General features: G+C 36.3%; 1 protein-coding gene across 2 annotated transcripts in view; it reads right to left on the bottom strand.

The window, feature by feature from the left end:
- TMEM135 (transmembrane protein 135) overlaps positions 1-15,068 on the bottom strand; it is a 267,091-nt gene that overhangs the window by 239,608 nt on the left and 12,415 nt on the right. For both annotated transcript variants that reach the window (XM_028126797.1, XM_028126796.2), the window contains exon 2: positions 536-663. In XM_028126797.1, the coding sequence (XP_027982598.1) occupies positions 536-663 (128 nt within the window). The remainder of the gene's footprint in view (positions 1-535; positions 664-15,068) is intronic.

Here is a 15,068-nt window from a genome sequence, read left to right as displayed (position 1 = left end):
AGGTATATCATAGAACTAAAAACTGAACTCCAACTGTATCTAAATCATAGGAAGCATGTGACACAGGTAATCGAAAGACCTAATCAGGACCAAAAGTTTCATCAATAGGATATGCCAGAAGTTAATTTACTGTTTTACATATAAACACGAGCATTTTTTGGTCCTTCTGAAGTCTATTCACTGCATGTGGACCTCACCTATATCATGATGGGTGCTTTGAATTCCTGATCCATGAAATTGAAAAGCTAAGAAAGCATTATCAACAACTTGGTAAATGTAGTAGGCCTCAGAAAATGCACGATATACCAAAACACTTTTGCTATATAATCACTGCAATAATTTAAAGTTTATATTACATCTTTAGGCCAAGAGGCCCACAACTCCTCGTTTAACAAGCTTTGAGATAAATAAATGTCTTTGATGGAGAAAAAAATACACAAGCAGTGACCTGCACAACATTTATAAAAACATCCGTTTGTTTCAGTTTCAACAAAGGAATCTGCATTAATCTCCAGTGGTGATTATGAGTACCAACCTTAAAATGCAAAAGAAAGCCATATACAAGGCCCCATTAGCAGTCAGAAATGAAGCAGATTGTAGGATCTCAGGGAGTAGTTTATGTAAATAATAGTCTAATTTTCGTTTCCGGAGAATTGCTGCAATCTGGAAAGAGAAAGGCTTTTTTGTTTAATTCAACCAATTTTTCCCACTTAAATTAGCTCTTAGGTAAAAGGTACTGAATAATAGCATATATTTTTTAAAAATAAAGTAAAAACTGGTATTTTACTGGTTCCTCTATAAAAATACAATTTCTGGGATAGAAAAGAAGACACTTAAATTTACTGAAGATATAATGGGTAAATTATACACCAAGAAATTACAACATGGATCATAAAGAATAACTTCCAAATGGTAAATATTTGTAATACCTTGAAAACAGTTTTAAACTGAATAATGGAATACATTTTTAAATGGAAAAAAAAACCCACAATTCAAATAGAAATTGAATGCCAAAACAAAAATATTTTACAGATATTATCAGCCTGGATATTAGAAAAACTCGGGTGACAGAAACCAAAGAAATTCATTCAGCTATTCAAACGCGACTACTGTGTGACAAAACCATGATATGAATACAAAAAGTAAAAAATAAAATTAAAATTTCTGGCCCACTGGAGTCCATTAAAAAAAAAAAGGCCTGAAAAACAAAGATTGAGAATCTAGTCTGTTATGGGTTGGTACCACCATGTTACCAGAACACGGAAACAGGAACAAGTTCCTATGCAGGGGATGTATACAGAATCCTGTACAGAAGTTTGTCACAAAAATATTTCATAAAGATAGCACCCGATGAGCCTTCATGACTTATCTTTTAAATTTAGATTGAAAACATATTTGTTTTTAGTGTTTTTTGTATGTGAACTCTGAATTTAAAAGAAAGGTTTTAAAACTAAAACAAAAAAAGCTCTGAAATAAGTTAACAATGATATTTAAAAATCAACACCTAAGTCTTTAAGTACTTATTGAGTACACTATTAATATTATAGGATATAAACAGAATATGAATTATAACATGTATGATAAGATATGGATAAAGATATTCAAGAATGATTAAGTGTTAACAATATAATACAAAGTACGTTGGAAGTTTATCAAAGAGTTAATTTAATATAGGTGTAGGCAGCAGTTTCATTGCAAAAGGGATATGAGCTATTTTTGGAAAAACAGAATTTTCACAGGCCACAGGGAAAAATATTTTTCCATCATGATAAAACAATGTATCAAAGGAACAAAAGTTAAAACCACATAAGTAGGGAATAAGGTAGGAGGTGTAAGAAAGGGCAGGACTGACTTGAAAGAAGACTAGAAAACTCTCTATTCACTCCCACATATCAATTTTCCTAAGGTCCATCAACAAATCCAATGGCCTCATCTCAGTTCTTTTCTTACTCGACCCCTCTCAAACCTCTGAAACTGACCATCTCCTACTTCATTCAATTAAACAAATTGTTATTAAGAATTATGCCATACACAGGAAAACAAATGAATATCTAATCTCTGCCATCAAGGAACATAAAATCTTGATAGGGAAACAGACACATAAACAAGAAACTCTAATATGGTGTAATGCGAGACCAGAGAAAAAAGAAACTGCTATAGAAATACATATTAGGGAATGACTAAAAGGAGATGGGACTGGGCAGGTGATGATGTCTGAAAGATATCACTGAATTTTCTAAGACAAATCTTGACAAATAGGTGGAATTTTGACCAGAGAGGTTTCTATAGTTTCCGTGACAATGCATTCTTTTCCTTTTCCCATTATATCTCTAAATCCTTTTCCTTCGTTAGCATTTCTTCCTCAGATTGCTACTCATTCCAATGTGCTCTCTCCCATGGCATCATCTACCATCTCAAAGTAGGAATTATAATTCCAACCTCATCCCTAAATTCTTAATCCATCCTTCTAATATCTACTGGACGTATCAAGAAATATGTACCACAGGTATTTAAAAAATCAGCATGTCCAAAGTAGAACTCATTATATTTCTCCAAAATGCTTTTACTTATGAGTTTCCCACCTTATTACATCCACCCAATTACTCAGGAACAAAACACTGGTGTCATTTTCAATCACTCCCTGATCCTCAACCATCTCATCAGTTCTTTTTTTTCTTTTTAAAGACTTTTTAAGTTAATCTCCACACCCAACATGGGGCTCAAACCTACAGTCCTGTGATCGAGTCACAAACTGCACCAACTAAGCCAGCTAGGCATCCCAACCATACCATCAGTTCTAATGGTCTCCTAGTATCTTCAGGTTTTGGAATGTAATGTCTCTTTCATTTTAGACTTAATAGTGGGCAGAATCTGCTACTCTGTTATATATTCAAGTAGATACCAAAAAAGAAAACTACCCCCCACCAAAAAACAAGTCCCACTGTTCCTAGAAAGGAAGAAACAAAATTATCCCTGTTTGCAAATAACCTGATTGTCTAACATAGAAAAACAGAAAATCCCAAACAATATACAAAATAAAAACAAACCAACAAAACCCAACCTCCTAGAATTAATAAGGCAGTTCAGCAAGGGCACAGGACACAGATAAACATACAAAAATCATTTGTAGGGGGTGCATGGATGGCTCAGTCAGTTAGGCGTCTGCCTTCAGTTTAGGTGATGACCTCCAGGTCCTGAGATTAAGCCCCACATTGGGCTTCCTGCTCAGTGGGGAGTCCGCTTCTCTCTCTCTCTCTCTCTGCCCCTCCCCACTGCTTGTTCCCTCTCTCTCGCAAATAAATTCTTTTTTTTAAAAAAAATCATTTGTATTTCTATACAAGAACAATCACCATATGGATACCAAAATTAAAAATACAGTAGCATTTATAAATCATCAAAAAAATAAAACACTTAGAGAAAAATCTACCTATATAGGATTTGTATGCTGAAAACTACATGCTGATGAAAGAGAGCAAAGACAGAGTAAATAAATGTTTTGGACTACAAGACTCAGCATGTCAATTCTCCCCAAAATGACACAATTTCTATCACAATCTCTGAAAGATTTCTGCAGATAGATATAGGCAAGATTATCCTGAAATTTTTACAGAAAAACAAAGAGATTATAAGAACTAAAACAACTTTGAAAAAGAGAATAAAGTGAATCAGTCTACCCAATTTTAAAACTTATTATATTCATAGAGCAATTGGGCTTTGTGTTATTGGCAGAGAAATACACAAACAGGTTAATGAAACAGAACAGAGAACCTAGAAATAGACCCACACAAATACTTCCAACTAAAAACTTTTCAACAAATGGTGCCAGAGCAACCGGATATCCACAGGACAGACAATAAAAAATAAAAATGAGGGTGCCTGGGTGGCTCAGTTGGTTGGGAGACTGCCTTCGGCTCGGGTCATGATCCTGGAGTCCCCGGATCGAGTCCCGCATCGGGCTCCTTGCTCAGCGGGGAGTCTGCGTCTCCCTCTGACCCTCTTCCCTCTCGTGCTCTCTATCTCTCATTCTCTCTCTCTCAAATAAATAAATAAAAATCTTTAAAAAAAATAAAAAATAAAATAAAAATGAAAACCTTAACCTAAGTCTCAAAATTCACACAAAATTTAGTTCAAAATGCATTATAGACATAAATGTAAAACATAACACTACAAAAGTTTAAGGAAAAAAAATCAGAGAAAATCTTAGGGATTTAAGGCTAGGCAAAGAGTTCTTAGACATGAGACCAAAAGCATAATGCATAAAAGGAAAATCTGTACACTACACTTCACAATTAAAACTTTTTCTCTTTGAAAGATGTGTTAAGAATATAAAAAGACTGGCTATAGAATGGGAGAGAATACTTGTAAACTACATAGTACCTAGAATATATAAGGAAATCTCAAAACTCAACAGTAAAAAAGTAATGCAATTAAAAAGTGGCAAAGATATGAACAGACATTTCATTGAAGATGCGCAAATGGCAGACAAGCACACTAGCCATTAAGGAAATGCAAATTAAAACTACAATAAGCTATCACTACACAAACATCAGAATGGCTAAAATTTAAAAATACTGGAAACATCAAATTCTGGCAAGAAGGCAGAGAAACTGGATCACTCATGCATTACTAGGGAGAATGCAAAGTGGTACAGTCATTCTGGAAAGCAGTTTGACAGCTTCCTGAAAAAATAAACAAGCAACTATCACATGACCCAGCAACAACAGTCCCGGGTGTTTATCCTAGAGAAATAAAAATGTATGTTCACACAAAATCTGGGCACAAATGTTTAGAGCAGTTTTTTTATATAGTAGTCAAAAACCAGAAACAACCCAAATGTCTTTCAAGAAGTGAATGGTTAAAAAAAATGGTGGAGTGTCCATACAAGAGAATAGTACTTACTATGAAAAAGAATAAATGAGTGATACATGAAAAAATCTTGATGAATCTCCTAAAAAATATGAGGAGTAAAAAAGCCGATGCCAAAACACTGTATAATGCATGATTTCATTTATGTAACATTCTTGAAATGACAAAATTATGGAAATGAAGAATAAAGTAATGTTGGCCAGGTATGTGGGAGGGAAGTGGGTATTGCTATAAAAGGGCAACCTCAGGGATCCTTTTGGTGATGGAGACGTTCTGTATCTTGACTATATCAATGGTAATATTTTGGTTGTGATATTTTACTATCATTCTGCAAGATGATACCACTGAGAGAAACCAAATAAAAAATACAGGAAATCTCTCTCCATTATTTCTTTCAACTGCATGAGAATCTACAATCATCTCAAAATAAAAAGTTCAATTAAAAAAAGCAGTTATCCACATGGTCAATAGGTAAACAAAATATGCTCATCATCATTAGTCTTCATTGAACAAAGAATTAGTACTACACACACATAAGAATGACTAAAATAAAAAGAACTGATAATGCAAAGTATTGATGCGAATGAAAAAACTGGAACTTTCACACATAGTTGGTGGGAATATAAAACTGAAGAGTTTCTTTACTATCTAATGAAATTAAATGTATACTTACTCTATGATCCAGCAATTCCTCTCCTAGGTATGTATACTCAGAAGAAATAAGTGCTTATTTCCACCAAAAGTCATATTCATAGCACTATTTGTAATTACAAATACTGCCAGAAACTACCCATTAACAATGAAGTGGATAAGTTATATATATTTTCATTACTGGTATACCAAACTGTACAGCCTATTGTGAGAAACAGGGATAATCTTACACAAAATGTGAGAAATAACCTAGGACCTTATTATCACTGGGCTCTAATCCAGAGCTTCTAACCAGGGTTTACAAGTGGCCAAAATACTGATCCTCTCAACAGTTTGGGTAGTCAGGCCTAGTAGGTAACAGAGCCCAGTAATAAACATCTCAGTTTTCCCTAGTGTGGCACACAATTATTATCATTCCTAGGTATGCTACAGTGTTAAAAAAGGTTAGGAAACACTGATCTCACCAAATAATGTGACAGTAATTGTACATACCATGCAGTAAGAGCACGTGTACATAAAATCATTATCAGACATCCACAGGCACCTTCATTGCTGTAAATGTTCAGTTTGACCAAGAAATTCCACACTAATTAATCTCTTATGAATTTTCCAAATACACTTATATTTAGCTAAATACAGGTACATAATAGCACTATGATTAAAATATAAGCCTTTACCTATTTTAGTTATATAATCTAGTTTTAGAAGACTATTTAATGACCAGGAAAAAATAAATCCAAATATTCACAGTGAAAATGCAGACTACAAAACAGTATTTTTTAATGAACATACAGAACAAATATGAGAATGTTGTGCATTGGTTATCTCTGATTATGGCAAAAGATTATTTTAATCTTCTTTTTGCTTTAGGAGTATTTTCCAGACATTCTACAATAAGCCTATGATGTATGTGTAAAATTGGTGGGAGATGAACAAGTATGAGAAAATGGGGATTATTATAGAAAAAAGAATCTGAACAAGAGATAGAAATAAATACCATGATGGTGTACAAAGTAATCATGAGATAATCATGAGATACAATTTTTAATTTTAGCTCTACAACTAACTGCCATGAAAGATCCTTGTTTAGATGTAATTCTTTAGATTTCAGTTTCCTCATCTATTAAAGAGATTGAATTAAATGACACAGGAGTGACATCAGCCAAAGAGCAGAATAGCAGTTTCTAGCACTCAACCCCTTGCAGAAACACCAATTTGAATAACTACCCATGCATGAAAATACCTTCACAAAAGCTAAGGATTCCAGGTGAGAGATTACAACACCTGGATGGAACACAGAAATAAGAAAAGACACATTGAAAAGGGTAGGAAAGACAATCTCATATTCTGCGTATTACCTGACCTCCGAGTCCAAGCAACCCAGTGTGGAGAGAGACACCCACCCAATAAAAGAAGAGTGAAGTGAGCATCCAACTTCACCACAAATCTTGGAACCAGGCCTGCCCTAGTGAAGTCAGGCACAAGGCCAACCCACACAAACTATAGACTCAGACTCAAGACCCATCCCAGCACTAGGCTAACTCCCAAGAAACCAGGCTCTAAAGTTGTTCCAGGGACCCAAGCTTCAGGCCCAACACCAACGTCCAAGCCACAAGGCCTGCCCCCATAGGCCCAAGCACAAGGCCCACACCAGTGAACCTAGGCTCTAGATTCACCCCTAAACACCAGACCAACCTGCTTGAAGGCTCCAATAGCAAACCCATGCACACACTTGACCAAAAAACCTACCCAAAATCTCTGGACAGTCTGCATGGTGAAGGGCTTTCACTGCAGGAGCCAGAGTTTGGAGACTGGAAATGATGCCTACTTCTTCAAATGCACACACACCAAAACGAAGCCACCAGGAATACAAATAATCAGGAAAACAAAGAAACAAAATAAAACACCAGTATCCAACCCTAAAAAAATAGAGCTATGAACTGCCAAAGAATTCAAAACTGTCATCTTAAAAAACCTCAGTAAACTACAATAGAACACAGACAACTAAACAAAATCAGGAAAATAATATATGACCAAAATGAGTTCAACAAAGATGAAAACTACAGAAAGAAAGAAAGAAAAAGAAAGAAAGAAAGAAAGAAAGAAAGAAAGAAAGAAAGAAAGAAAAAAAGAAAGAAAGGAAGGAAGGAAGAGAGGAGGGAGGGAGGGGAAACAGAAAAAAATTCTGGAGCTGAAGAAAATGACAAAACTAAAAAAAATTCCATAGTTAACTTTAACAACAGACTATGTCGAGCTGAAGAAAGAACACTGAGGTCAAAGACAGGTCATTTGAAATTACCCAGCTGGAGAAACAAAAAGAAAAATATTGAAAAAGAGTGAAAAAAGTCTATGACAATTACAGAAAACAAGTCAAATAAATAAGCATTTGGGAATCCCAGAACGAGTAAAGAGAAAAAAAACAGAAACCTTACTTAAGGAAACAATGACTGAAAACTTCCCTAATTTAGAGAAGGAAACAGACATTCAGAACTATGTAGCCCAAAGAACCCCAACTATTTTAACTATAAAGAGATTTTCACCTAGATGTATCAATCAAATTCTCAAAGGTCAAAGAGAAATTTTTTTATTTTAATCCCAGTACAGTTACCGTAGAGTGTTACATTAATTTCCTGTGTACAATAAAGTGACTCAATGATTCTATACATTACTCAGTGCTCATCATGATAAGTGTACCGAAGAGAAAATTTTGAAAGCAGTAAGAGAAAAGCAAATCATTGTATACAAAGGAACCCCAAAAGAATAAGTGAATTTCTTAGCAGTATTCTTATAGGCCAGAAGAGAGTGGGATGATATATTCAAATTGCTGAAAAGAAAAAAACTGTCAACCAAGAATACTTTACTTGCCAAAGCTGTCCTTCAGAACATGAGATAAAAACTTTCACACAAAAAAAAAGCTAAGAGAGAACATCACCACTAGAACTGCATTACAGGAAATACAGAAGACAGTTCCTCAAGCTGAAATGAAAAGACAAAAATTAGTATCATAAAAACCTATGAAAATATAAAACTCACTGGTGAAGATAATGCATAGTCAAATTCATACAAATATATAGTCAGGTATTTTAATATTGTCATGGTGCTGTGACAGTACCAATTCAAAAGTACTGACAGTACTAACTCTAAAATAAAGGTCAAAAGATAAAATATTTAAAATAACTATAGCTACAATAATGTATTAACAGATACATAATACAAAAAAGACTGTGATTACAAAAACATAAAATGGGGATGGGAAGTAAAGGGTAGAGTTTTTGTATGTGATTGAAGCTATCAGCTTAAAATAGACTGTTTATAAATGTTTTATATTAGCCACATGGTAACCACAAAGCAAAAGCCTATAGTTGATACAGGAAAAATAAAGAAATCAAAGCATGCCACCACACACACAAAAAAAAAATCATCAACTCTCAAAGAAAAGCAGCAAGAGAGGAACAAAGGAATTACAAAATAGTCAGAAAACAATGAACAAAACAGCAACAGTAAGTACTTCCTATTAATAATTGTCTTAAATGTAAACCCACTAAACAATCCTATCAAAAACAAAGAATGGCTAAATGGATTTAAAAAAATAATAAAATTAAAAAACAAACAAGACCAACAAAATGCTGCCTACAAAAGACTCATTTAGCTTTAAGGATACACCTAAGTTGAAAATAAAGCAATGGAAAAAAGATATTCCATGCAAATGGTAACCAAAAGAGTAAAGGGATGACTATACCTATACAAGATAGGACAGAATTTAATTAAATCAAAAACTGTAACAAGACACAGAGATGGTCAATGATAAAGAGATCAATTCATCAAGAAGACATAACAATTGTAAATATGTATGCATCCAACATTAGAATACCTAAATATATAAAGTAAATATTAACAGACCTGAAGGGAAAAATAGAAAGCAACATAGTAATAGCAGGGGACTTTAATATCCCACTCTCAACAATAGATAGGTCATCCAGACAGAGAAACAATAAGGAAACAGCAGATTTGAACAATATAGACCAAATGTACCTAACAGACTATATACAGAACATTCCAACCAACAGGAACAGAATAAACATTCTTTTCCAGCCACGTGGAACATTCTAAAGGATAGATCATATGTTAGGCCACAAAACAAGTCATAAAACTTTTAAGAAGATTGAAATCATATCAAGTATCTTTTCTGACCACAATGGTATGGGACAAAATTAGAAAAAAACAGAAAATTCATAAATATGTATAAATTAAATAACACACTCATGAAAAACCAATGGGTTGAAGAAAATGAAAAGGGAAATCAAAAAATACCTTATGACAAATGATAAGGGAAACACAACATATCTAAACTTTTGGGATGTAGCAAAAGCAATTCTAAGAGGGAAGGTTATAGCCATAAGTGCCTATATAGAGAAAAAAGAAAGATCTTAAATAAAAAACCTAACTTTACACCCCAAAGAAACCAAAAAGAAAAAACTAAACAAAAAGTTAGCAGAAGGAAGAAAATAATCAGGATCATAGCAGAAATAAATGAAATACAGACTAGAAAAGCAATATACAAAAATCAATGAAACTAAAAGGTTTTTTTGTAAAAGATAAAATTGACAAGTCTTGAGCTACACTTAGAAAAAAAGAGAAAACTCAAATATATAAAATTATAAATGAAAGAGAGAACATTACAACTGATGGCACAAAAATATAAAGGATCAAAAGAGAATTTTGGACTCAGGAGGAAACATCCCCTCCTCTTGGGTCTCAAGCCTGATGAGGGCTTTCAAACTGGAACTTACCCCATAGGCTCTCCTGTGTCTCCAGCTTACAAATTGTAGATCCAGGGACTTCTCAGCCTCCGGTAATTGTGTGAGCCAATTCCTTTTAGTAATTCTGTGTGTGTGTGTACACAGACACATAACATACTGTTTCGGTTATGTGTTTCTGGAAAACCCTGACAAATACATTACATTTAAATCGCTTCCAAAATCTTTACTTTTTAGATTAAAACTATAAGCTACAAAAATCAAATCGAAATATCAAAAACAAAAAGACAAGAAACCAAGTATCACAGACCAACATTTACATTATCTTTTTACAGTTTTCAAAGTTTTTACCTATGAGCTATCTTATAGGATTCCCACTGCAAGTCAAGAAGTAATTAAGGCAGGATTATCATCTATTTATAGATGAGGAACATGAGGGTCACACTATAAATCAGCCAACAAAACAAAAACTCAAATCTTGTACTTTACACCCAATACATAGACATGCTGCCTCATCAGGTACAGATAGCCAGCTTATTAAAAAAAAGGGGGGGGCGGAGCAAGATGGCGGAGGAGAAGGAGACCTAGATTTCGTCTGGTCTCAGGAATTCAGCTGAATAGGGATCAAACCATTCTGAACACCTACGAACTCAACAGGAGATCAAAGAGGAGAGTAGCAACAACTATCTGAACAGAGAAGCGACCACTTACTGGAAGGTAGGACGTGCGGAGAAGTGAATCCAAGGCGATATTCGGGAGGATAGACGGCGGGGGAGGGGCCTCCGCCGGCCGCTTCTGGCAAGTGATAGAGCCGCGGAGCACAAAATCGAAACTGTTAGAAGTCGGCTCCGCTGAGGGACCTCGCTGCGGTGGCTAAGCAGGGGGTGGAATCCTCCCAGGACAGTGTGGTCTCAGGACCCTTGGGGTCACAGAAAGACCGGGGGAGCCTGAGTGCGCCAGAGCTCCCAGGTATCGGAGCGGAGAAGCCGGCTGCAGAGACGGAGCTGAGGCGCGGGCTCTCAGCTTGGGGTTGCCATAAACTGTGATCCGCGGCCCAGTCGGGCCACTGCTCCTGCAGCAGGGACCCAACAAGCGGCAGATCCAGGGAGACTCCCCTTCCTTCCCGGGGAGGAGCGGCGCGGGAACGCACCGCAGGGATCTGCTGGGTTTGGAGACTCCACACGGGGTCGGGTGCCAGAGATAGCACCACTCGGTCACGGGCCGGGTGAGCATGGAGTGCGGCCGGAGACCGGGGACAAGGGAGTGACTGCTTTTCTCTGGGGACGCACTGAGGAACAGGGCCCCGAGTTCTCAGCTCCTCCGGGTGGAGATTGGGAGGCCACCATTTTTGCCCTGGTCCTCCAAGGCTGTACGGAAAGCTTGCAGGGAACAAAAGCTCCTGAGAGCAAACCCGAGCAGCTTGCTTAGCCCGGACCGACAAGGGCGGGGCAATTCACCCTCCGGCAAAGACATTTGGAAACCACAGCAACAGGCCCCTCCCCCAGAAGATCAGCACAAACAGCCAGCAAGCCAAGACCAAGTTTACCGATCAAGGAGAACAGGAGAACTCCAGCGCTAGGGGAATACTGCACATAGAATTCATGGCTTTTCTTTACCATGATTCCTTAGTTCATCAAAGTTAATTTTTGTTAACTGTTTTTTTTTCTTTTTCCCTTTTTCAACCAACATCTTATCTCTTTTTAAAAAAACAAATTTTTTTATTTTTCATTTTTAGAGTCATATTTTATCCCTTCATAGTATTACCCTTATTTTTGGCATATATATATAAGTTGTTCTCTCTTTAAAATTTTGAGATACAGTTTCTTCTAACAGATAAAAATATACCCTAAATCACTAGTGTATGGCTCTGTTCTAGTCTCCTCCCTGATCACATTCTCTCCCTTTTTTCTTTTTTTTTTAAATCTTCTTTCTTTTTTCAAACAACTTCTTATCTTATCAAGTCCTTTTATAAAATCTTTTATAATTTTCATCTTTACAGTCATCTTCTATCCCTTCATTGTATCAACCCTTATTTTGTACATATGTCTTTCTTCCTTTAAAATTTTAGGAGGCACTTTTTTCTAACAGACCAAAATACGCCCAAAATCTAGTGTGTGGCACTGATCTATGCACTAGCCTGATCATATTTGATCACATTCTGCTTTTTTTGTATTGTTCGGTTTTTGTTTTTATCTTTTTTTCTTTTCTTTTTTTCTCTTTCTTTTTTCTTTCTTTCCCTTTCTTTTCCCCTGGTTTCAGGTCTTTTCGGATTTGTATATAGTATATTTGCTGGGGACGTTGTAAACCTGTTAGCATTTTGTTCTCTCATTCATCTATTCTCTGGACAAAATGACAAGACGAAACAAATCACCTCAGCAAAAAGAACAAGAGGTAGTACCGTCAGCCAGGGACCTACTCAATACGGACATTAGTACGATGTCGGACCTAGAGTTCAGAATCATAACTTTAAAGATACCAGCTGGGCTTGAAAAAAGCGTGGAAGTTATTAGAGAAACCCTTTCTGGAGAAATAAAAGAACTAAAATCTAACCAAGTCGAAATCAAAAAGGCTATTGATGAGGTGCAATCAAAAATGGGGGCTCTAACTGCTACGATAAATGAGGCAGAAGAGAGAATCAGTGATATAGAAGACCAAATGATGGAAAGTAAAGAGGCTGAGAAAAAGAGGGAGAAACAACTACAGGATCACGAGGGCAGAATTCGAGAGATAAGTGATACGATAAGACGAAACAACATTAGAATAATTGGGATCCCAGAAGAAGAAGAAAGAGAGAGAGGGGCAGAAGGTATATTGGAGGAAATAATAGCAGAGAACTTCCCTAATGTGAGGAAGGAAACAGGCATCAAAATCCAGGAGGCACAGAGAACCCCTCTCAAAATCAATAATAATAGGTCAACACCCCGACATCTAATAGTAAAACTTACGAGTCTCAGAGACAAAGAGAAAATCCTGAAAGCAGCTCGGGAGAAGAGATATGTAACCTACAATGGTAAAAATATTAGATTGGCAACAGACCTATCCACAGAGACCTGGCAGGCCAGAAAGGACTGGCAGGATATCTTCAGAGCACTAAACGAGAAAAATATGCAGCCAAGAATACTATATCCAGCTAGGCTGTCATTGAAAATAGGAGAGATAAAAAGCTTCCAGAACAAACAAAAACTAAAGGAATTTGCAAACACGAAACCAGCCCTCCAAGAAATATTGAAAGGGGTCCTCTAAGCAAAGAGAGAGCCTAAAGGCAGCAAAGATCAGAAAGGAACACAACAACATACAGTAACAGTCACCTTACAGGTAATACAATGGCACTAAATTCATACCTTTCAATAGTTACCCTGAATGTAAATGGGCTAAATGCCCCAATCAAAAGACACAGGCTATCAGATTGGATTAAAAAACAAGACCAATCAATATGCTGTCTGCAAGAGACTCATTTTAGACCCAAAGACACCCCCAGATTGAAAGTGAGGGGGTGGAAAACCATTTACCATGCGAATGGACACCAAAAGAAAGCTGGGGTGGCAATCCTTATATCAGACAAACTAGATTTTAAAACAAAGACTGTAATAAGAGATGAAGAAGGACACTATATCCTACTTAAAGGGTCTATCCAACAAGAAGATCTAACAATTGTAAATATCTATGCCCCTAACATGGGAGCAGCCAATTATATAAGGCAATTAATAACAAAAGCAAAGAAACACATTGACAACAATACAATAATAGTGGGGGACTTTAACACCCCCCTGACTGAAATGGACAGATCATCTAAGCAAAAGATCAACAAGGAAATAAAGACTTTAAATGACACACTGGACCAAATGGACTTCACAGACATATTCAGAACGTTCCATCCCAAAGCAAAGGAATACACATTCTTCTCTAGTGCCCATGGAACATTCTCCAGAATTGATCACATCCTAGGTCACAAATCAGGTCTCAACGGGTACCAAAAGATTGGGATCATTCCCTGCATATTTTCAGACCACAATGCTTTGAAACTAGAACTCAACCACAAGAGGAAAGTCGGAAAGAACTCAAATACATGGAGGCTAAAGAGCATCCTACTAAAGAATGAATGGGTCAACCAAGAAATTAAAGAAGAATTAAAAAAATTCATGGAAACCAATGAAAATGAAAAAACAACTGTTCAAAATCTTTGGGATACAGCAAAGGCTGTCCTGAGGGGAAAGTATATAGCAATACAAGCCTTTCTCAAGAAACAAGAAAGGTCTCAAATACACAACCTAACCCTACACCTAAAGGAGCTGGAGAAAGAACAGCAAATAAAGCCTAAACCCAGCAGGAGAAGAGAAATCATAAAGATCAGAGCAGAGATCAATGAACTAGAAACCAAAAGAACAGTAGAACAGATCATCGAAACTAGGAGCTGGTTCTTTGAAAGAATTAACAAGATTGATAAACCCCTGGCCAGACTGATCAAAAAGAAAAGAGAAATGACCCAAATCAACAAAATCATGAATGAAAGAGGAGAGATCACAACCAACACCAAAGAAATACAAACAATTATAAGAACATATTATGAGCAACTCTATGCCAGCAAATTAGATAACCTGGAAGAAATGGGTGCATTCCTAGAGATGTATCAACTACCAAAATTGAACCAGGAAGAAATAGAAAACCTGAACAGACCTATAACCACTAAAGAAATTGAAACAGTCATCAAAAATCTCCCAAGAAACAAAAGCCCAGGGCCAGATGGCTTCCCAGGGGAATTCTATCAGACATTTAAAGAAGAATTAATACCTATTC

This window comes from Eumetopias jubatus, unplaced genomic scaffold (assembly GCF_037043125.1).
Source record: "Eumetopias jubatus isolate StellerSeaLion01/CBP00866 unplaced genomic scaffold, mEumJub1_p1.0 scaffold_13, whole genome shotgun sequence".
NCBI lineage: Eukaryota > Metazoa > Chordata > Mammalia > Carnivora > Otariidae > Eumetopias > Eumetopias jubatus.
This window is presented reverse-complemented; position numbering and strand designations above follow the sequence as displayed.